Source organism: Cuculus canorus, chromosome 2, assembly GCF_017976375.1.
Source record: "Cuculus canorus isolate bCucCan1 chromosome 2, bCucCan1.pri, whole genome shotgun sequence".
Taxonomy (NCBI): domain Eukaryota; kingdom Metazoa; phylum Chordata; class Aves; order Cuculiformes; family Cuculidae; genus Cuculus; species Cuculus canorus.
This window is the reverse complement of record NC_071402.1, coordinates 114,310,528-114,335,235: the sequence shown is the minus strand read 5'-3', so window position 1 is coordinate 114,335,235 and position 24,708 is coordinate 114,310,528. Positions and strand designations below refer to the sequence as shown.

At 41.1% G+C, this 24,708-nt stretch overlaps 1 protein-coding gene across 1 annotated transcript in view; it reads right to left on the bottom strand.

The window, feature by feature from the left end:
• LARS2 (leucyl-tRNA synthetase 2, mitochondrial) overlaps window positions 1-18,938 on the bottom strand; it is a 90,182-nt gene extending 71,244 nt beyond the window's left edge. The window contains exons 1-4 of the mRNA XM_054058252.1: window positions 18,816-18,938; window positions 14,850-15,100; window positions 12,905-13,033; window positions 3,075-3,166 (exon numbers count right to left, since the gene is read on the bottom strand). Coding sequence (XP_053914227.1) covers window positions 3,075-3,166; window positions 12,905-13,033; window positions 14,850-15,095 — 467 coding nt within the window. The 5' untranslated portion in view covers window positions 15,096-15,100; window positions 18,816-18,938. The remainder of the gene's footprint in view (window positions 1-3,074; window positions 3,167-12,904; window positions 13,034-14,849; window positions 15,101-18,815) is intronic.
• Window positions 18,939-24,708: the final 5,770 nt, after the last annotated feature.

Genomic DNA, 24,708 nt, shown 5'->3' with positions numbered 1-24,708 from the left:
CAGTTTGAGGGAAATGTTCCTGATGCATCATTTCTCATTATTTTTAATTCTCTTTCTCTGCAGTTGAGACAAAGGGCACGCTGAAATCTTCACAATGCACAAGGATGTACTTCCACTATCAGCTTAATCCTGGCATGTTCTGGCAGTGCTATCCTGGCTGTATTTTGCTTTGGCTCTGGTGATCCTGTGGCTATAGGATGAGTTGAATCACCATACTCATTCAGCGAAAGACATGCCCTACAAAATGTTCTCCACGCCCTATCCACCAGTGTTTGTGCTTCCCTCTGATCAACAGGCTGATCACACCAATACTGTGCCTGCAAAAACAGCTGGGCCAAAACAAAGTAGGTGGTGGGAACATGTATCTTGAGAGGTGACAAGGAACCCCCAAACTGCTGATGGCAGCACAGCCATGGATAAACTTAAGGCAACTGTGAAACTGTAGGGCTACACTTTGCCCCCAAATGATTATATTTGGAATGTGAAATGAGATGCACCAGAATACGCAGTGAGGCTTTAGTTTGAAAACATACTAAAACCAGCTTACTAAAATACAACTACACAATATCAGCTAGTGACACAGTGTGAATCCATTCACATACTTCAAAATTGCTTAAAATTTCTTATAGACTTCTAACTTCCTACTGAAATGCATCATGTCAGATACAGGATCGTCTATCCTTCCACATTGGCTAATTTGACAGTCATGAAATCAAGCATTTAATACTGATCCAGAACAAACTTGCACTGCTGAATAACTGAGTAACACGAGTATTCTGTATTAACAGTTTCAGTTACACAAGAACAGGCCGGCAGGCAGGGTCATAGCAGTATGGCTATACCAGGAAATCCTCTTACGGACTCACAGTCTCCACTGGGAGAAAACATACTTTCAGTAGTACTGCTTATATTAAATTCCCACTCAAAATGAACTGTATGAATAAAAAAAATAAAATATTCAAACTTCAGTGCATTTTCAGAAAGCTTCTGCCACTATACTAACTCTTACTAACAAACCTTTCTGTGTATTTCATATAAGTAACTGTTTTAAATTTGGTTTATGTTCTTATCCCTAACTTTGAGAACTTAAGAAGTAACAGTCAATTGGAGCTCTTTTAAAACCACCTCTTCAGAAAACTATGATGCTCTGAAATTTGGTTGTTCATTCCTAAACCAATTCAGTTGAAATGCTTACAGTGTGCCCCCTTTTACATGGGTGGCTGGCTCTGCTCCAGGGACGACTAAAATATAACAGATTGCTATCACACCATCAAAGCTTCTCATTCAGTTCCCGCCGCAGGCATAAGGAACATTCAAGAGAGGGACAGTGATGAAAACAGGAGACAGATTTTAAACTGCCTCCCTTAATATAATAAAAATAATAGGTAAATAATTTTCCTTTTTGGTTGTTATAATCACTCTCTGTGATGTGCTAATTTGTCTCAGCTTGTTGTTATAATTTTATTATGTAACCCTTAAAACCAAGCAATCACTCTTTTCAGTAGAAAGGAAATTTCCAAAGCAAAATTTTCTTCCAGTATACAACATCTTGTACTTGTAACTACTAGCTGAACTGCTTTAAGTGTATGGAACAACATGCACCTATTTACAAGAACAGAGAAAAAAAGAAAGGCACAAAAAGTAGCAGAAGAAAATCAGTCCAGGCTGTGCCCTTCCACACACTTTTTGATATGACAAATGAGACAGGCTGAGCTGATAGGGCACTTTGTTTTACAGCCTCTCTTCCCCACACACTCTGCTTTTCTGTTCAGCCAATTCAACTCAGATGGCAGAACAGCTTTCTTCTGAGTCAGATGTCCTACCAAGTGCCACAGCTAGTATAACAGGTGAGGATGGACCACTTAATAGAGAGGAGAGGAAAACACTGACCCTTTTGTACTAACAAGTACTTAATGTAGGTCTCGTTGTCTCAAAATTACAACCTCTGCTTCTTTGTGCCTCATTTCTCACGTAGCTAAGGATCACAGTAATCCTCTATCTGGTGCAGGTTCCATCAAGATAAACGAGTTAAAAATGAGGCACTCAGATAAAATAGATATGTAGGTCTGTTTTACAGTTGAGCTTCAGTAGATTAACTGAAGGAAGACAAAAATCATCAATTTACTGACCATGCTACAGTATAACTGATAGCCCACAACACAGTGATGTTTCAGACTCTCAGAAGAACAAAACCAGGGTTTGGTGTGTCAATGGTAACTTGTTCTTATGCATATTCCCATCTAACTCATACACATAGGAAATTTTTAAAAATGAGCACAAATAATTCAGAATTTGTGCGCAATGCATTCATGCATTCTCCCTAAATTAAATCAGTTACCATCATATTTTAGCCGGAAAAGTTTCAAGTATCTTAATATGGGACCAGAAGCATGAAAAAAACTTAAACAGCATTATCAAAGAAGGAAATGAATCAAGGTCCAAAAAGATACCACAGCTAGATTACTGCACCTGGAGCACAACAAACAGCTTCACTTAAAAAGACTGGGTTTGTGAGTCATTTACAGAAAATGGTTACTTTTATATCTTTCTACTGTCTTTAAAGAATATTAGGGGAACACAACACCCTGCTCTGTGGTCTGAAGCTCAACATTTTCACAGAAATCAGCGGTATTAATAGCTGCTTATCACCTTTCAAGACCCAGTCTCAAATGAAAAATCTTCTTTCTCTTTTGCACGGTACTGAAAACTGCTACTACACCTAACCATGTAGCTTATAATTTTCAAAAGTGTATTCTATGCTAAGATTTAACTCACCATAATGAAATCCCGATCTATGTCTTATTCACTGATTTAGGTGTTTGATAAACGTCACTTTTAATATTCTACCTTTTTACAAGTTAAAAGTAATTCAGATGAAAACTTGAAAATCATCCTGATACATTTGTTTCTCAAAACTGAATCATCTGCACAGTTCCATAAAATACTGGCAAACAACCCTGGTTCTTTCTGTACCATCTCTTCTACGCTGTTTTTGCTCTGTTTCGTTGGTTTATGGTGGCCACAGTACAGATATTCATAGCAGAAATGTATTACTTAAATTCATTAAAAACTACCTTTGTGTCCAGCTTGCAGGGTGAAGCCCATGTTCAACAGCAGCATTTTCTGCTGGCAAACCAAATGCGTCCCATCCCATTGGATTTATCACCTATAAGCAAAAAGGAAAAACACAATCTTACATAACTTTCTGGATTGGCATCAAGAACGTACACAGTCCTCTAAATAACAAACAATATTTTTCATCCAAAAAACGATTGATGTTTTGCATTTGCTTTGTCTGAATTGAACTTCTTCAAAACATGCCCACCTCAACTAGGTCTGAAGCACACTTGCTATCTAACAATGTGATGAAAGAGAGAGCTTAAAGTATCATGTAATAAATCCTCACAAGTATTTCAATAACAGGTTAACAATGCCAAAAATTAATCCTTTGTAAATTTGTGTGGTTGTCAAAATCAGCATTGATGATAATGCTGAACAGAATCAAATATTCATCCCAAAGAAGAAGAAGGAAGCAAAACTAATTGAACCAATCGTTTTATAATTGTACCTGATGTGCAGCCTACTTATTTTTCTTTTTGTTGAAGCAAAAAAAAGAAATACGATAACCTTAAATCCAACAGATAAATGAAGAAGGAGGGGAAATCTGTTTTTGTCAAATTTTACTAGAATATCTTTTGTAAACATAGCCTGCAGAGTGACAAATTGCATTTCATGACTACAAATAAATAAAGATGGGAAAAAATATAATAGATAATAAAATACAATAGATAATTTCTGTTGAAACAGATATATATCCTTTGTATTAAGATACAAATTATCTAGAAAAATAATTTAGCAATGCAGTATGTATTTGAAAAACCTGTTTAAGAAGCAGGGAAAGAAAGGCCAGTAGTTAGGATGCTGTCATTGAACACACTTATAGATTAGTTATCTGACAAAACCAATCCCATTTCTTAGACCTACAAATGCGCTATAAATTCAATAACTATGATTAAAGTTACACAAATATAAAAATAGCAAAATATCATTGGGTAACTTTTTACAGGTTCTAAGACAGCAAGATTTTTTACCCTTAAAAATATAAAGAACTTGTTCTTCAGTGGCATGTAAGCAAACATGCAGTAAGAAAGCAAGCCCAGCAATATCAATCTTACAAGCTATCTCCATGAAAAAAAAACTGTTTCATTTCTGAAACACAAGCTACTTTTGTCACTGGTATGAATTATTTTTCTTCTTCTTTGCCACAACCTTCCAATCCTCTGACTTCAATGGATTCTTTCATAAAAAATATTTTATAGACATGTTTATAAAGGTGCCCTGGGCACCAACTCAGCGTAAAAGCAACAGAATTTGACAGAGATAACTCCTCAGCATTCTTGTTTTCAATACTGAGCCAAAACTAAACCTGCTGTATATCATTACTCTGCCGGTGCAGCAGTGAAACCATAGGTATTAACCTGTGACCAGCTGTGATTCAAGTCAGCACAGCAAGACTCCATGCACAACACAGTTTTTATGTATAAATCTAATAGAAATCAGAATTCTATGGTGTGTTACAAATTCTCCCTATAATCAGATGGATTATTGTTCCTCATATCACAGTGCCAGAAAATATTAGAGTCAGATTTCCTAACTCCCCACTTCCTCACATCATAAGCATTATATGGAAAATCTCAATTGAAGCCTAAACCACTTGTCAATGCCTGGTTGAAGCACACATCTCCCCTACCCTTCTCCTCTCCCCCACCAGAAAGGTAAACTTTATATAAACTACAAATCTCAACAGGATTTATTAAGGACACACTAAAATATTAGTTTTTGCAGCTCAGGTTTTTTTGACCACTACTATTTCTGCCTCTGGACAGAAATTATAAAATAAATCAGATTTTTTTTTTTCATGTACAATACATATTTTCTTTTATTTAAAATCCATTTGCTTAGACGAATGCCCTACATTTGCATCCCTACAAATATCCTTTTACTACAAGCTGATGCACGTTAAGTGAGATTAAAAAGATGACTCTTGATTAATTTTTGTAAAATTTGGCTTCTGAAGATCTCCTGGATATAAATGCAGCCAAAAGGAAGGCACAATCTCATTCCTCATGCTCAAGAGAAAAGTGGTGAGGGAAGAACAGATTCACTACCAGCTACAGGGTCCCCAAAAGAGCTGACTGATATGCCAGACGGCAAATGTGCAGACATTTTATCACTGTGCCATCAGCACTAGCAGGAGTTATCTGCTCACAGAGATCTTTCCAATTCTATCATGTATATTAAAAATATCATACAATGTATTCACTTATCACATTCAAAAGACAGTTCAATTTAACAACCAACAGCATCCCGCAAGTTAAGGGGATGAAGAAAATACGCTAATTCAAGCTTCAATCAGAAACCTGAATTTAAAGAGACATTAAAAATATCCTCAAATTAATTTCCAGGATAGATCTATTTATGTAGTTGCTATAGAGATGAATGTAACATGCACAGTGGTTTAGAAAATTATTTCAAGTTTATTGTCTCTTTTACTTCTCTACCGTGAATGGATTTGAAAGGTTTGTGAAATGGATTTGTCTAAACAATAGGTCAGCTGCTTCTGGCTGGAATGTGTGTTTCGTATCTACAGTTAAAATACCACGGTCTCTAGGAAGCACTTGGCATTGCATCTTAAATCTAACATAAAACACAAGGCTGAGATTAACTACAGAGTTCTGAAAAGCATCAAAAATCTCAAGAGAGATGGAAGGGGAGAAGAAAATACACTACTAACATGTCAGAAGTTGGCACAAAAAATAAAGGAACACTTCAAATGTTCACAACAAAGACAAAATAGGAAGAAAGCAATTTTGAAGACCAAAGGGTACTCCTTGCATCTCCTTGATGGGTTAGTCAGAGGCTCTAACTAGCAGAAAACGTGACTGCTCCCTCCAGCATGATAGGTGAGCAGAAAAAAGAGGCAACTGCTTTTTTGAATGCTGACTTGATGGCTTCTGACAGCAGTCTCTAAATCATATGCAACTAAGGGATCCATTCTGCTCACTACAGTGACCATTCTTCCAAGTATCATTTCTCTGTACAGACCGTATTTTGTCTAAGCCACAAGAAGAAAGAAAACAAAAATGGACATATCCTGTAGAGGCAGCAGACCTGCATACATTTGAGGATGTCTATACCTGGTAAAAGAAGGCAGGCCATATTTTCAGTAATTTTAAGGCAGCATAAGCCAGTATTATCACCAAGGGCAGCTGTGTGTTCCTGGTCTTCACAATGAAGCAGACAGGTGAAATTCTTCCTGGTTAAAACAGCCAGGTTAGTCTTGAACACAGAGGGCTTAAGATCATGCAAAGTTCAGATGACCTGGCAGGAAAACTATGAAAGACTGACATTTTCTACCACTCAACATACTACATTTTGCACAGGAAGATGAAGTTGCAAGGAAGTGATTTACTAGTATGTGGGGAACAAAGTGCTTTGCAACTGCCACACTGAGCAGTCTTTTCAGAAGCAGATTGTTAAAAGAGAAAACAGTTGTACCTTGAAACATTTTCGATTCCAAAGACTCTGAGGTAACATTAGCCTGAAGCACTGCTGTAAGAATCATTTCAAAGCATGGTCAAAAAACTGTCATTAATGATGGCCAGAGCTCTTAACATGACTGTGGGATGAAGCACAAGAACATGAGGTAACTCCATTAATTCATTTCATTTCAGATCTTCCTTTCAGAGGATTTTCATCTATTCACTGCCATAACAATCAGCTCATCACACTGACATTAGTAGGCGAGAGCAGCAGGTACTATATAACACAAAGCTGACAATGATCTCATAAGAGAAAGTTCTCTGCCTCTGTCAACATAACTAGGACAGATGATTCAGTGACTTTTCCTTAATATTTGTCAGGAAATAAAGAACTTGTTTGCTCTCTTGATGTGCTCAGTATGTTTCAAAACTATGACGAGGGAGACAACATATCTTTCTTACATCTGGATCGATGCATTCTAAATTTTAATAAAGACGGCAGAATCAGTGTCAAAAATGCCTGTAAATATATTTATTTCAGTGAATGTGGGATAAGAGAAGAGAATCAAAAATGAAAATGTAGAGGTCTGCTGACAGTGATTTGAATCAATACAGCAAAGTCTACATTCCTGTCTCTAGTTATAGCCCCATGTCACGTTCCACGTGCACTAACCAAAAAGGGCTGACAAATAAGTGATCTGTGGTCATGAGTTCCAGCTGACAGAAAACACCTCTGGCTCCAGTAGCAACTTTCTCCACCCAAATGCAGCCTAGACAGTCTTTTAAGGGCACTGGGTAATAAACACTGTTAGGCACCTAACAGCTAAAAATTACCACCAACCACCAAACACAAAAAACCCAAGCAGACAAGGCACACCTAGAAATAGACTAAAAAAATGAAATTGTGACTAGGCATACATTCTAGCAAGGACAATTTCAATGATTCTCTGAAACAGAATGCTACATATTTGCATTCAGATAAGGCACTTTCAAATTAAAAAATAATCAACTCACAAGGATTTCTATCAAAACCTAGCTCATAAAATCTCTCTCATTTATTTCTTGTTCTCACAAGATATAAAATACAAGAAATTATTCTGCATCCATGTACTACTACAAAAATTTAGAGAATAAAGGTATCACTCGCCTCCTTAATCTCACACATTCTTGTATAACATAATTGCATTTAAAAAAAATCTCATTTTCTCCCATTTTCTTTTAAAATAAAGCAGAGTGAGCTAATGAACACTTCCAGTACTTGCTAGTGGAAAGCTAATTTTAAATAAGATTTAATTCACACAGGACACTCTTAATACTTTCCACTTGGTTTACACCACAGAAAATAACCTAGCAAAAGGACACAACAGCCTAACAGAAAAAAAATGGTGAAGAACACAGCTAATGATAATGAAAAAATGGAACTGTATTGAAATAATTCATCTCACTGATGCACTCATTATAAAGTTGCCTTAAACTTGCCTGTCTTTCTTCAATACCATTCACTTTCACAATTTCAGGATTATTAAGATTCAGTGCTGAAAGGGAAGACGAATGAAAATACATCTGATTAAAAAAAAAAAAGGCGCCCTGGATAAAATGAAAATGCTCTTCAAGTAACTTTGGGATACTGTGTAAACTTCACTGACAATATTCCAATCCCTCCTATCAGAAGCAGTAAAAATTAAGAAATCTGATGCTAGTGTACAGAAATCTCACCCTAAATTGTCCAAAGATCGTTCTTATTTCTGCACAACTTGCATATGACAACCTTGCTGTGCTATCAATTACTATTAAAAATTTTATAAAAAAGATATCACAGGAACTGCTGAACTGAATTACTCTCTGCTTACAGATTGCTAAGGGAATTATTTGCAGTCCTCTGAGAGGAACAAATTATCCACTTTAGAATTTATCAAAGACATGATAATGAAAGGATGATAAAGTAGTGGTAAATACACTGTCCCCAAACAGCAGCAGACTGGAAATCTGCCATGGTGAAAATCACCATGAATATGTCTATAGTTTGTACATAGCACTGTCAAATAATAAATAGGAAATCTCTAACTTATTAAAAAAATTGTACACTAGCATTCACAACATGCATGTAAATTTACGGAGAAAACACAACCAGAAACTTCACAGTATAGTTCTGCATTCGTTTACTAATAGATACCAAATTGTAATTTCAAATATAGACATTACTTTTTCATAGCATTTTTAAAGAACTATGAGAGTAATAAGGTCTGTGACTAGAACTCTCCACTCGCAAAAATAGTTCTAATCGCACTTCAAGAAAATGTTATCTTTAACACATTTTTGAAAGAGACTAGCTCACTGCATTCCTGCGAAGCAATCTCTGTGGTTTACAGTTCCCACACAAAGACTTCAAACTTCATCTTCAGTAATTAGAATGTAAACAACTTATCCTACAACAGATGTACTCTACAAATCATTTACCCAGCAACTTAATCCAAGTGCATGACAAGAGTTTGTTTCCCATGCACTGCCTACAGGTACTAGAGGAGTTTTGGAAGAAGACAAGGCTTCACTGGTCAGATCTCCAGGTAAAAACAAACAGGACTTCATCACCCACTGGCAGAGTATGCTGACCCTGTATTAATACAAGTCTGCTGATTACCTCTGTACTGCAATACAAACACTCATGTACCTCCTACTGAAAACTCCAGCAAATTTTCAGCTTTCAAGTTTCAGAGTTTATTGCTCATCAGCAAATTGAAAAAGTAACTGTTTATTGCAATGTTAGACTTGCATTAAACCCCACCCCTGCACATCATTTAATAAATGACCAGACAGTCACATATTTCAGACAAGTATGCTGCTCATTAGGTAATCAGTTTGATTGCCCATTTTCAGTGTCATTAGTCACCAATATAATCTACAGCTTTATGCTGAAACAGTAGTTCTCCCAAAAATAAGGGGGGGGGGGGAGGAGGAAGCAACAAATACTTATTTTCCCACTTAAAATACTGGTGAAGTACAGGTTTTTGTAGATTTCAGTGTGTATTACCTCTCTAGAGTATTTTTAAAATTCAGATCCTACCCAGTTCGAAAAAATGGAACACTAATGTTCCATTTTAGAAAAACAAAAAACTAGCATCCAAATGATTTAACACTTCTCCAATTAAGATTTCAAACTACCTCCAATATGAAGAAATTACATTAATGCATATCAAAGAATGAGTCCAATTTACTGAAGAATATCCAGTTCCTTTGTAAAGGCATTCAAGCTTATCCTTACTTACTTATTATAACAAATAAGACAATTCTTGCTTGTTCAGATTAAATCAATATGAAACTAATTTACTATTCTCTCATGAAGGCATTCTCTAAGAAAAATATCTCCACCTTATTCAACATACATTATTCTCTTACTCAATCATATATATTAGTCAGCTACATACACACCATATAGATTTTCCCTCACTGTTTATTACACAACAAATACACATTCTAATCAGAAGTTTTTCCTGGGAACCATGAGTCTGAATGGTTTTGCCTGTATTTTCATAACAGCCCATCATTCCTTGTTGTCTGACAAACACTTTCAACCTATCTGTATTGCTTCTAGCACATTTTTATGACTTGCTAACCAAGGCCAGTTCTACATCTAAATGCAGAGATAAAGTTACTAATCTTATTTTCAATGATTCTTCCTCTTCGTTAGTTTGGAAACAATGAAAGCAATTACTCCTCAAAAATCTTATCCTAAATTTGCTTTGAATACCCAAAATGCATTCACTTCTGCTCAGAATTTTGACGTGCACAAAATTAGCACTACCAGAACTTTCAAACATGCAATATTAAAGCTATATTTCCAGAAAGAAAAAAAAAATCAATAGAAGAACTTCAAAAATTATGCATACTCATATTTTTGTTTCTAAAGCATTCTTTATCTTTTTATGTACTGGAAAATTCCAGTAATTCCCTGAATACAGGGAAAAATATTTTTATTGGGTATATCAAATTTTATGTATGATAAGACATAAACATGTCACAGCCTATAAACTTCAAAATAAAGAAACATTTAACAGATTAGACAACTGTGACAATGGCCACAAAAAAACATCAAAAGGCTGATAAATTAATTGCAAGGAGAAAATCAATCACAAGGACTTTAATTCTAAGTGATGGAGAAATTAGCATGGCTAATAAATAAAAGGCTTTTTAATGTAAATGTAAGTTCCAGCAAGTTAATGCACATCACTAACACAATGTCTTTCTGACATACTCAGAACACCATTTAAGAGATCTTTAATGTGTCTTAATCGTACATGAAGGTTCAATTCTTTGGCTGCCCACCTTTAGTCATAAATAGATGTTCAACATGGTTAACACAACAGAAGACAGAGGTATTTATAGAAATTCAGCATGTTCTACAGGCACTCTAATACACTTCAAAGTAATCTTACATGAAACGAAAAAACAAGCTCAAATGTAAGATTTCAAAACTTTAAAAGATTTCCAAAACTTCTCTGGAAAAAAACAGGCAATGATGGAAATAAAAACTTGTTCTCATAGTGGTTCTTGAATGTCATATTATCTTGTCATTTTCTCCAAAGGTTCCTACTAAAGGTACTTACTTCCCTTGTATTCAAAAGCTGCCATGTACAGCACCCTACTGGATGTAGACACTTATTCTCACTTTATTTTAGCTAGTAGAAGAGGGAGAATGTTTTCTTCTCTCTGAACAGAAAATTAATGGATATCTCCACTGTTATTGATGAGAGATGAGCTATGTCCTGAAACAACATCTCCAGTGGTCTTAACATCAAGCAAGAATCAGAATTCCCTTCAAGAGCCCAGTTGGCTCTATTTTTTTAATGAGATCTAAATTCTGGTCATTCAGATGAGTTAGGAAGATTAACAGACATAGTTTTTTTTTTCTCACTGGAAGTCTAAGGAAGTTATTTCTTTTCTCCTGTGAATTTAAAAACATGAGAATGCATTTCTGTAAAGAAATAGCATGTATTCAGTGCACAATGTGTTCATCACTGGCATAAAATATATAGTATTTGAAAAGGCAGCACACTGAATAATTCAGTGACAATACCTTTAAGAGTCTCATGGATGGTGATAAATCCAGGAAACACTACACTTCTGCAGCACTTGTAGAAAGGAAATCGCACTTAGTACCACAACCAGCAATAACATTTATTTCTCCATGTAATCTTCTTTGTACCCTTTTGAGGGTCTGATTCCTATATTCTTGAACTGCACCTTCTCTCATATATTAGAGAGAATTCCTTTCCGAGTCTCATCCTAGATTCTTGCTCATAGCTAATTCTCTGCTTTGCTTCCTGCCCTAAAATGGGAGCATGCTCTTTCCATATTCCTCCTTCCCACTGTTTTCCAGAGTCTTAACATTTCCTCCCTACCAAATATGTTCTTCCCCCTTAATACAGTTGGCACTCAGGCCACAGCTCTCCCACATCTTCCTCACGTCCCTTGAATTTTACCTGACGGTCTTCACTGCAGAACACCAACTCAACTATAGGGATTATTTCTCAGCTACACCTGTAGACTATAGGGATTAAGGTGTCAGCTACACCTTCTACCTACCGGAGAGAGAGAAGGGAGTGAGGGAGAAATGATGGTAGGAATGGGACAGACTGGGAAACAAAGGAAGGCAGAAGTGAAAGTGATTTTTCCTTGCAAATGTCGCAAATAGTTCGTCTTAGCCTACTTTGTAGACCTGCACCCTCAGAAGACAGCATTTTGTATGTATGAGCAAGGCTGCAATGTGCAAGTCAAAGGGTCAGCCAGTACAGAACAGAAACTTGGTGATGTTACGTGTGACGTGACCCCGTTCATCTGAGTTACAGCAGTCATAAGAACTGCTTTCCCTTACACCTGGCACAGAGGAGCAGGATGTCCCCTCCAAGTCTGACAGTGGATATCAAGCTTTTTCCAGGAGCAGAAGTGAAAGCAGTTGATCTCTTTGGTGTCTCAGTTTCGTCTTGCCAGCTGCACTTTTTTCTCCCCCATGGTCCCACCTAAATGGCAGTAGGGTCTTCAGTCTCCTCTCACAGAAATGGTGTGGCCCACACGTCTCACCGACACTGCTGTACATCGATAGATTTGGGTAGCTGCTAGAGCATCAGCTGTATCATTTCAGATAGCTTCAAATAATTTGTTATCAACTATTACTTCTAAACGCCATCTGTTTTTAAAAAAGTCTCACATTCCAATATTCAAATCTCCACAGGACATTATCTACACATTTGTATTGTATACCAACTAAGCCCTCACCTTCAAGGATCTTGGAAAATACCTATTTCCTGAGCAACTGTGATATTAAAACATCAAATAAACACCCAGTCCTACTGCCGATCTTTTCTTACCTGCATCCCTCTCATTTTCTGGAACCGAGCTACGACATCACTGATGGTGTAGACACGCACATGGCCCATGTGGAGCTTCCCAGAAGGATATGGGAACATAGAAAGCACATAAAATTTTGGTCTTGATTTCTAGAAAGAGATTTTTAGAAAGTCATAACTACATGAGTTAGCATTTCACTTGAATAAATACATGCACACATTATAAATGGCATAGTGCCATGAAAAGACACAAGGTTCTGCTGGAACTGATCCAAGTGAGTATTGACAAAGTTCTCAGGATCAAATTATTTGCGGTTGTAAATAGAGATGTTTTACTCAACTTTGCTGCTAGCTCATCAATTTATATTAGTATTTATATGACACTTGAAAATTGTTTTTAATCAATTTTTACTCAATAAATTTATAATAACATAATGGCAGCTTAACAAATCACCATTCCCTACCATAGCATCTGTCACTGATTATCTATGTGCTCCTGAACTGTCCCACAAAAAAACGAAAACATGACAGATTAAATAAGTATTTTACTCGACATTCACAACACTCATGGAGCTCACTCAAGGCCAGTTGCTTTTTGTCAGCTGGACTGCAGTAACTCACTGAGTGACTGACTCAATCATTTGCAATTGCAAGAACATCCACTGAAGTGAAACTGTTCATTTCCACTATGCATGCTCAGATCCAAGGACATCTTACAAGCATTAACTTGCACAGGGAAAAGAAAGTAACAAATCATTTAGTTAGGTTTGAGTGAATTGAAAAAATTTACAAAGAAATCAAGCATTATCCCTCTTGCATAAATAATTATTAATACATCTTGACTACCATCGAATTTATGATTGATACAGGCTCGATAAGTTCCTAAAGTATTTTTATTATGTTAATAATAGAAAAAAACCCTACAGGTAGCTTTTACTATTCTGAACCAAACTCTATTCATATTTATTAAATATTACATCTTTATTGCTTTTGTCCAACAAAAATCTGAAATGCTTCACTGCAGCACTATACACTATTTGCTTCTTAATGTGAATGTTATTGAATTTACTTCAACCGTAAGGATAAAACAAAAATATAATTAAAACAATGATTTAGAACTTAGCATGTGTGATACATATGATACCTATGTACACATATAGTGTCAGCTATTAAAGACACAAGTCTGCATGAACGTTTAGCCTGCTACATGTACGCATTCACAGTATTTTCACCCCACTTTTCTTCATCAGAAAAAGCAAGCCCCTCTTCTCTCTCCAACATTTTGATGGAATAATTTTTTTGCTGGAGAGGGGGCACATCTTAGGAAAGAAGAACAAACAAACATGAAGGAGCACAAAAATGTTTTTAGACCTACATGACTGAACATAATTGTGAAGGCAAAAAGAGTCACGAGACTGAGATTACAATTGTTTTCAACATCCTTTATTGCATGGGAAAACTTCTTTTTTTCCTGTGAGTTGCTCATTATTTCTAAAGATACTGTAAACCAGAAAACATTCTTTAAAACTCATCTTCCCTTAATACAGATTTTAATGAATCACAATGTGCAGTGTAATAGATGTGTCATAACCATTTGGAATCAGGTCTCTAGAAAATTAATTGCTTACAGAAGTTACGAATGTAGAAAATGTTTCTTTTAATACTTTAAATAATTAATTCCTAAATGTGGTATAAAATACAAAGGATTGACTACTTAAACGCTTCCTAAATTTACAAGTTCATACCTTGCTGCCCCTGTTTTTCCTCATGGGTTTTTTATTATTTTTCAATCTATGCCATCGACTGTTTTTAATAATCTACTCTCATATAAAAGTATTTTCCCCTGAAATGTAATATATATCTTATCATTATAAGCAAACTGTAATAAGTAATTTTCAATTCATTTCATTCTGAGAAAACAAAACATATCAAAAATATAATTTCCAAACTTCTCAGTAATGCTTACATGAGTTTCTGATATTTTGCAGAACTCATCCTTTATTCTTGGAAGCCACCACTTTTCAACTCTTTTTCTTGTCTCCAACCCATAGTTTTTTTCCCACTTCCCTGTCTCACTGTAAATAGTCCTGACACAAGCAGGAACCAGTCTCCTCTGCCATTTAATTAATCTCAGGAAGCCATTTAGTTGTCTCTTCAAACATGAGGAACAAGTGCCAACTCTCTGATAAACCAACTGCATTCTTAAGGCCATGATATCTGAAAAAGACAAAAATATGTACTTCAGTCTGCAATATATAACAAAAATTCAGTGGTTATTATGGTTATACAGAAATATGGTAGCTCTGAAACATATTTTAGCTTGATTTAGATTACTTGGCTGCTTTTCATAGTGCTTCCATTTTACTACCACGTGTTTGAACCATAAAAGCATTTATTTTTTTAGCTAGGAGAACTGCGGCCCTTGCATAAAACAAAACCATTCATTAGATTTCTTCTCTCGTAAGATAAAATCCTTGTATTTGGTCTCCCATAAAAGTAGGATCAGACAACTGAAGGTTCAAGAAACCCGTACAAAAGAAGATGGCTATCAGGGCGTTAGTAAAATTTAGAATGAAAATAGGGAGAAGAGAATGTTGGATGAAATTACCCTGTAGAACTACTGAATTTGTAATCACTGAAAGGAAATGTGGGAGGATGACTATAATTAGTAGATTTCAACTAGATATTCTAAATTCAGTATTTTGCTAAGGGCTTCCTCGTCAGCACAGTTTTCTGTGAGAACTACATGAAAAACTTACACTGTTCAGACAAGATATAATTTAACAACTCAAGCAAGTAAAGCAATTCAGTACTCTTTCAAGTAAAAATCCTTTTAAAATAACTCTTCATTTGCTTTAGAGTGAGTCTTCTCAAATAAAACTACTCAGATGTCAGAAAGATCAAACAGACAGCAAGTTCAGGATCAGTTTAAACAGGCTATTTATCTGTTTTACTTCCTACAGGAGGAAATATGGCATTAAAGAAAACCTTAGGCTGAGAAGATTTCTTCCCCATCTCCACTCCTAATCTCTTTTTTAAAAAATTTGGTTTCATATCCATATTTCCCATCCTTGATGGTTGCTTTATTTTTTTTTTGAATTCTGATCTATACATTTGACTATTACAACAAACTGTTTCTCTCAGTTCATAATTTTTCTTGCAGGATTGTATCAGTACAATCTCTGTGTAGAGATACTCTGTATAAGAAACAATTTTATTTAGTTATTTCCCATACGATAGCAACATCATCAGTGGAAATAACTGCTAAAGCCATGTCCACGGCACAGCCAGAGTGGGAGTTGCACATCCTTAACATTCACTATGTATGCATACACACTGCCTGTATCATTACATTTCTAAAGAATTGCAACTTTTCTCTGTTAATTATCAAATAGGCTCTTTCAAACATATTTCATTTACATGAGTCAAGCCAGTGCCTTGAACTTTTTGTTGCTAATATCTAAAATCTCTCACAGTTGTAACAATAACAAATCCAGGACTGAACTCAGGATTCCCAATGCAAGCGGACGCGAGTTATTCACAAGACGCCTGATTTCTCCCCCTCCATAACCTTACACTTCTTCATTCAGTACTTTGTTGTTTTGCTCACTTTTATGAATTACTTCCTTTACATTTATTTCAATTATTTCAATTTATTTTACAACAGAAGGGAGCACTTCCCTTTCTTACAGCAGGCCACCTTCAGCATTGCGGATTTACTATTTATGCATTTTAATACATGAATGTTACATACACAGGTATCCTTTGCTGAAGACAAGAGAAAGGCATAAAGCTAGACGCCCACACTTACACACAGCTCAAAAGAAGCCTGCCTGCCAATGCCATCCCTGCCAGGGAACATTTGGGTGACCTCAGGCCCTACAGGTCATGCAAGCAGGGGTAAATGGATGTGAGTGGTAAAGGGGCTGTAGCTGGGATCACACAGTAGTCCTAGAGCAAAGCTCATTTAAACACATGGACTTTGAACACGAAAGAAAGATGTGTGGTTTCTTTCCTGCTCCCAGACGTCACCAGCAAGTCACACGCTGGGCAACGCAAGGACACGCAGCACGTGCAGGAGATGCAGCCCAAAGTGGTTTTGCCTTTCCAGGCTTATATGTATGGCACTAGGACAAGGAGGGTGCCCCTCTCTGCTCCAGTCATGGTCATTCCAGCCCAGAGCAGTGTAGGTCTTCAGAGGAGCACCTTACAACCCCAGACTGTCCAACTGTGTCAGATGGGCCAAGAAGAGGGGAAAGAGATCAGACTGACAGAGGAACTGCAACTGAGACTTTGCTTTGGAAAGATGCAGACAAAGGAAAGGAGATCTTTACTAAATATAGGTACTGAAAATTGCCTGGCAAGGGCCAGCATGTTTCACTCACCGTAACAGTAAGGCAGACAATGAAATCCCTTTCTTTTCACAGAATCACTAGGTGGGAAAAAGCCTTTGAGATCATCAAGTCCACCTGTACCTGTCCACTACTAAACCACAGCCCCAAGCACCTTATGGACCCGTCTTTTCAATACTTCTAGGGATGGTGACTCAACCACTTCCCTGGGCAGCCTGTTCTGATACCAAAAATGCCAGCAAATAACTCTTTAGGACTCATTCTGGTTTTGTAGAAAGCAAGCACCCTTAATCAGGCCTAGGCAACACGACGGAGCAATCTCCACCCATAGTGTGCAGCGAGACAAAAGCTGGGACAGAATGGATTTCCCACTCACAGGCACTTGTATAAACTTTCCCAGAAATCTTATGCATGTTCTATTACTTTCAAAGGACTAATTTTAATATTATTATGAACTTCACAACAGCCAAAACTCCTGCTAATTGAGAGCTTTAGAACGAGCTCTGTCTACCCTTGTATTTGAGATAGGGAAAGGCTCCAAAAAGAGATGGTTACAGAATACAAGACATCTGTTCAGCATAGATCATACTGCACACAAGACTTAATCCTCTCCAAATAATGAACGGTGTCTGGAAAAAAAAGCCACCATTTGAAAGCAAACACGCTGTCAGAGGGACATTTTGTCTAACTTTCAAAAAATACAATTACTTAGATGAAGTAACCGTATGCCTTAGCTTAAATAAAACATATGCCACTTTTTGTAATAGTCGCTACTTCTATCAGTTCCACGGCCTGGTAATCCTTTCAGTGAAGAAATTTCCCGGCGGCTCAAATTTGAATTAAAGAAAAGTAAGCAAAAATGTTCCTGTAATACAAAAACTATTTGCTGTTACAAAAAGTGGAATATTTTTATTTAAGCTAGAGTTTTGTCTAAGCAGTAGCGTTTTTTGAAAGTCAGATAGAATGTCCCTCTGACAGCAAGTTTTCTTTCTCTCACAGTATATTTTCTTTCAGACATTTTTTTCCAGACATTGTTCATTCTTCGGAGATAATACAAGTCTGGTGTGCAGTGCGATCTGTGCTGAGCAGATATATCTTCTGTAACCACCTCTGTTTGGAGTTTTCTCATCTCAAACGCAAGGGCATACAGAGCTGGATCCAAAGCTCCAAATTAGCGAGAGTTCTGACTGTTGTGAAGTTCATAATAACATTAAAGTCAGTCCTTAGAAAGTAACACAATATGCGTAAGATTTCTCGGACAATTTATGCACGTGCATGTGAGTGGGAAATCCATTCTGTCCCAGCTCTCGTCTCGCTGCACACGATGGATGGAGATCGCGCTGCCCAGCCCTGATAAAGATTGTTTGCTTTCTAAAACGAGTCTTGGAGAGTTTATTCCCCGGCATTTTCGGCGTCCCCCGCAGCTGATGAGCCCGCGCGCCGGAAAGGGAGCAGGAGGCTCCCTCAGTGCCAAGGGGCGACCGGCGGAGCAGCCACGGGCCCCGGGGGATCTGCGGGCGGCGGGGCGGGAGGCAGGAGCGGCGATGGGGGCGACAGGAGAGGGGTCCGGGCACCGTTACCTGCGCGCCTCTCGCTCGCCCTCAGCTTCCCCTCCTCTTCCTGGGAGCCGCCATCTTGGTCTCATGGGGTTCCGCCGTACGTCGCGCGCGCCGCATACGCACGGCGTCGCGTGAGTGCGTGCGTGCCGGGGGAGGAGGGGGGCGCGAGTGGGGGCGGGGGGAGAGGTGTGCCGTGCTGGGCCGTACCGTGCCATGCTGAACTGAGCCGTGCCGTGCTGTACTGAGCCAAGCCGAGCTGTGCCGAGCCATGCCGAGCCGTACCATGCCATGCCGAGCCGTGTCGTGCCGAACCAGGCCGTGCCGTGCCGAGCCGAGCCATGCCGTGCCATGCAGTGCTGAGCCGAGCCGTACCGTGCCAAGCCGAGCCGAGCCATGCAGTGCCGAGCCGAGCTGTGCCATGCCATGCTGAACTGAGCCGTGCCGAGCCGAGCCGTGATGTGCCGTGCAGTGCTGAGCCGAGCCGAGCCGAGCCGAGCCGAGCCATGCAGTGCCGAGCTACGCTGTGCCGTGCAGTGCCAAGCTGAGCCAAGCTGAGCTGTGCCGTGCCGAGCCGTACCGTGCCATGCTGCACTGAGCCGTGCCGTGCCGTGCCGAGTGGAGCCGAGCTGTACCGTGCCAAGCCGAGCTGAGCAGTTCTGAGCCCAACCGAGCCATGCCAAGCCGAGCCGTGCCGAGAAGAGTCATATCGTGCCGAGCGGAGCTGAGCCAAGCCGTGCAATGTCGTGCCAAGACCAACCATGCCATGCCATACCAATCCCAGCTGTGCCATCCCAAGACAAGCCTGGATGTGCCATGCCGTGCCAACCTGTACCATATTATATTGTACCAAACCCAGCTGTGCCAACCTGTGCCATGCCATGACGTGCCAAGGCAGCCATGCCATGCTGAGCCGAGCGGTGCCATGCTGTGCCTAGCCCAGCCATGCCATGCTGAATCAGGCTGTGCTGTGCTGTGCCAAGTCCAGCCGTGCCATGCTGAGATGAGCCATGCCATGCTGTGCCAAGCCCAGCTGTGCCGTGTGGAGCCAAGCCGTGTCATGGCAAGCCGAGCCATGCCATGCCGTGCCAAGCCCTGCTGTGCCAAGTCCAGTTGTTCCATGCCAAGCTGAGCCCAGCCGTGCCATGCTGAGCCAAGCCATGCATGATTAGCTGAGCCGTACCATGCTGTGCCAAGCCCAGCTGTGCCATGCCAAGCTGAGCCGTGCCATGCTGTGCCCAGTCCAGCCATGCCATGGTGAGCCGAGCCGTGCTGTGCTATACTGTGCCAAGCTTAGACATGCCATCCTGTGCCAAGCCCAGCTGTGCCAAGCCCAGCCGTGCCAAGCCCAGCCGTGCCATGCCGTGCCAACCTGTGCCATGCCATGCCATGCCAAGCCCAGCTGTGCCATGCTGAGCTATGCCATGCCGAGAAGCCCAGATGTGCCAAGCCCAGTCATGACATGCCGAGAGGAGCTGTGCCACGCTGTGCCAAGCCCAGCCATGCCAACCTGTGTCATGCCATGGCGTGCCAAGCCCAGCCATGCCATGCCGAGCTGAGCCGTGCCATGCTGAGCTGAGCTGTGCCATGCTGTGCCAAGCCCAACCGTGGGATGCCAAGCTGAGCCGTGCCATGTCTTGCCAAGCCCAGCTGTACCATGCTGAGCCAACCTGTGCCAACCTGTGCCATGCCATGCCATGCCATGCCAAGCCCAGGGGTGCCCAGCTGAGCTGAGCCATGACATGCTGTGCCAAGCCCAGTCATGCCATGGTGAGCCAAGCTGTGCCGTTCTATACTGTGCCAAGCCCAGCTGTGCCAAGCTGAGCCATGCCATGCCATTCCAAGCCCAGCAGTGCCATGTTGTGCCAAGCCCAGCCATGCCATGCCATGCCATGCCATGCCAAGCCCAGCTGTGCCATGCTGCACCATGCCAAGCCAAGCCATCCCATGCTGAGCCGAGTTGTGCCATGCCATGCTGAGCTGAGCTGTGCCATGCTATGCCAAGCTCAGCCATGCCGTGCTGAACCAGACCGCGCTGTGCTGTGCCAAGTCCAGCCGTGCCATGGTGAGCTGAGCCATGCCAAGCTGAGCCGTGCCAAGCCCAGCTGTGCCATGCTGAGCCAAGCTGTGCCATGCTGTGCCGAGCCCAGCTGTGCCATGCTGAGCTGAGACATGCCATGCTGTGCCAAGTCCAACCGTGCCATGCTAAGCGAAGACATGCTGAGCTGTGGCAACCCCAGCTGTGCCATGCTGAGCCCGACGGTGCCATGGTGAGCCGAGCCGTGCCATGCTGTGCCAAGCCCAGCTGTGCCGTGCTGAGCCGTGCCACGCTGTGCCAAGCCCAGCCATGCTGCGCCAAGCCATGCCATGGCGTGCCAAGCCCAGCTGTGCCATGCTGAGCTGAGACGTGTCATGCTGTGCCAAGTCCAGCCGTGCCATGCTAAGCCAAGACATGCTGAGCTGTGGCAACCCCAGCTGTGCCATGCTGAGCCCGACGGTGCCATGGTGAGCCGAGCCGTGCCATGCTGTGCCAAGCCCAGCTGTGCCGTGCTGAGCCGTGCCACGCTGTGCCAAGCCCAGCCATGCTGCGCCAAGCCATGCCATGGCGTGCCAAGCCCAGCTGTGCCATGCTGAGCTGAGACGTGTCATGCTGTGCCAAGTCCAGCCGTGCCATGCTAAGCCAAGACATGCTGAGCTGTGCCAAGCCCAGCTGTGCCATGGTTAGATGAGCTGTGCCATGCCGTCCCAAGCCCTGCTGTGCCTAGCCCAGCCGTGCCATGCCGAGCTGAGCCATGCCATGCTATGCCAAGCCCAGCCATGCCATGGTGGGCTGAGCTGCGCTGTGCTATACTGTGCCAAGCCCAGCTGTGCCATGCCATTCCTAGTCCAGCTGTGACAAGCTGAGCCGTGCCACGCCTTCTCAAACCCAGCTGTGCCATGGCGTGCCAAGCCCGGCTGTGCCATGCTGAGCCGTGCTGTGCTGTGCCAAGTTGTGCCATGCCATGCTGTGCCAAGTCCAGCCATGCCATGGTGAGCCAAACCATGCCATGCTGTGCTGAGCCGTGCTGTGCTGTGCCTTGCCAAGCCCAACTGTGCCATGCTGAGCCCAGCCATGCCGAGCCCAGCCCAAGTACTGGGGACTTTGGTGCCTGGCTTGCTAGGACAAAATGGTCCAAGAGCTAAAGCACTGGTAGGAATGAGACATGTTTCCAGGCCCTGAGGCTCACAGCGTGCAGAATGGGAGGGCAGCATGGCCATGCGAAAGGGCAGCATTCCCGACAGCCAGCTTGGAGCGATTGATGGCCACTTTAGAGGGAATCCCCATGGAACCCCCATTGGAAACTTGCCCTGCAAAATCTGGGGTAAAAGTTGAATTTCAGCAGTGATAACTGCTACCCACTGCTCTCCGCACATCCAGCAATTCTGTCTTTTCATCACAAAAGGCCATCCAAAGAGGTGGCCAGGCACAACCTACCCTGGGTAATCCCGGTCACCTCCTCTTTCCAATACCCAGATGTTGGATCTGAGTGGACGTTCTCTAAGGCACAGCTTTTAGTTCCCCTGCTCATCCACTGGCCATTTCTTAAAAGGTCCTGCAGTGTGTGAGAGGTGCCAGTTGTCAGGGACATCCCACAGACTCCATTACCTTTGAAAGATGATGGAGAGTGGCCTCACCGTGATGTTGTCCTGCACTCTCAGCTGCCTGGGATGCTTCTCCTCCCATCCTGTAGACCAGTGAGGATTGTGTTTGCTCAAGTGACCCCTGACTTGATCCCCATCCACTGCTAGTTGTTCTCCACATTCCTGCCTCGAGACGCAGAGGCTTGGGAGACCTTCCTGGGGAAGACAGAGAACAATAGGAGACTGCGAATCTCACCTCTATTGCTTATTAATTTCAGCAGTGATTACCCATTATCTTTGTTTCTTCTTTTACTTAACCCGGAGGATGCCAGCAACAGTTTTAATTAATGGCTTTAGGTACAGCTATGCATTTTAGAGAACCGAACAGCATATCACCTCAGACAAAGTACGGACACTGTGTTTACACATTCCAAGGGCCTAGTGAGATTGCTGTCCTTGCCTTGGGAATGGTGGCCTGATAGCTCTGAAGTCCTCAGCCCTTTTGCAAATGTTTCAGTAGGTGTTTGATGAGGAGGACAGACGGCAAAAGTAGGATGATCACCCCAGTAGCACTTCTAAGGATCAGAACGATCTTGTGTGGGGCATTGTGAGGACAAATTTGTCTCTGTATCTTTGTATTTCAATATTTAACATGCAAACCTAGGGAGTCAACAGTAAATAAAAAGATCAAATTAACTGGGATTGAATCTAAGTTCCATAGTGTTTGAATACAGAATCATTGAAAGTCCTGAGTTGGAAGGGACCCACAAGGGTCACCGAGTCCAACTCCTCTCCCTGCATAGGAAAACCCCAACATTCACACTGTGTCTCTGAGGGCATTGTCCAAATGCTTCTTGAATATTGTCAGGCTTGGCACTCTGCTTTCCTCTGGAGCCTGATCCAGTGCTCCACCACCATCTGGGTGAAGAACCTTTTCCTAATGTCCAAACTAAGCCTCCCCTGGCACATCTCCCTGCAATTCCATCGTGTCCTGTCTTTGGTCACCAGAGAGAAGAGATCACCGCCTGATCCTCCTTCCTCCCTTGTGAGGAATCTGTAGACCGCAATGAGGTCTCCCCTCAGTCTCTTCTTCTGCAGGCTGAACAGACCAGTTAATTTTGCTTGCCTCCACAGCATATACAGATAATCTGTAAGGTGATCATATGATTTAGGTCTAAATCTCAAGTAGCATTTTGTCTTCAATAATTTTATGCCCCTTCTTTAATTTTTAAATTTTATTTATTTAAAGGCAGATTCTGAAATAAAGCCAATAGTTGTTTCGTGGTGTCATTTTGACCAATGAGAAAAAAGCAGAAGTCAATAAAAACAATCTACAGCAGCGTAATTAATTCTACCTCTGGCTGGAAAACATCATCTTACCCAGTTGTCAACACTGTGCAGTTCAGAGTTGGTTTTAAGTGCTGAAAATACCTTGTAGTAGCCTCCAAGGAGTTGTTGTTTGGGTTTTGTTTGTTCTTTTTTTCTCCCATGGATTGTGTCCTTTTCCTGGTGGCAACTGTCAATTGTTTTCATTTTTAAAGCTTTTTATTCACCATTGTGTTTTCTGCAGTTTAAACCAACACATTCTGTTTATGCAATGCAAATGCCTACAGTAAGGTGAGACTTTTTGTAGTCTAGATATAGGGGCTTCTTATATGACTAAAACTAAGCACTTAGTGAGTAGAAGTTTTCTGCTTCATTGTGCGTATCTGTCAAGTGTGTTTAAATTATGACCTTTTAACAGCAAAAAAAGAATTGAGAGCAGCTCTGATTCTTACCCTGCTTATAAAATAGTACAATTTCACCTCAACGGTGCATAATTTTGTTTTGCTTTCCTGTTGATCTCCTTTTCAGCCAGTGGTGGTGATTTTGGTCTAAGAGACTTTCCCATTCCAAATTTCTCTCTGAATTTGCTGCTGTATGAGTTCCTGGGCTGGGGGAGGATGGGGCATTTTGCAGTGTGGAGGAACAGGCAGTGAAGTCCTTGACTGAGACCCTGCCCAAGGATAAATGAGAGCTTGTGACTAGCCGAGATGTGTTTTCATGTCGAAGGATAATTTCCCTCACACTGTTGTCCCAAAAATAGAGTTCTTCTCTTGGTATGCATAAATCTAATCAACATACAGAGTCAAGATATTTGTATTTGTTTCAGTTCTGCAGAATCAGGTGCCAAGCATTCAACACAGCCAGCACACCCTGTCAGTCTGATTATAGAGTATTTCCAGACATTCAAACAAAGAACTAAGATATAATCACTTTTCTTATTGGTTCATTGTAATTTTATAGTAAAAGATCC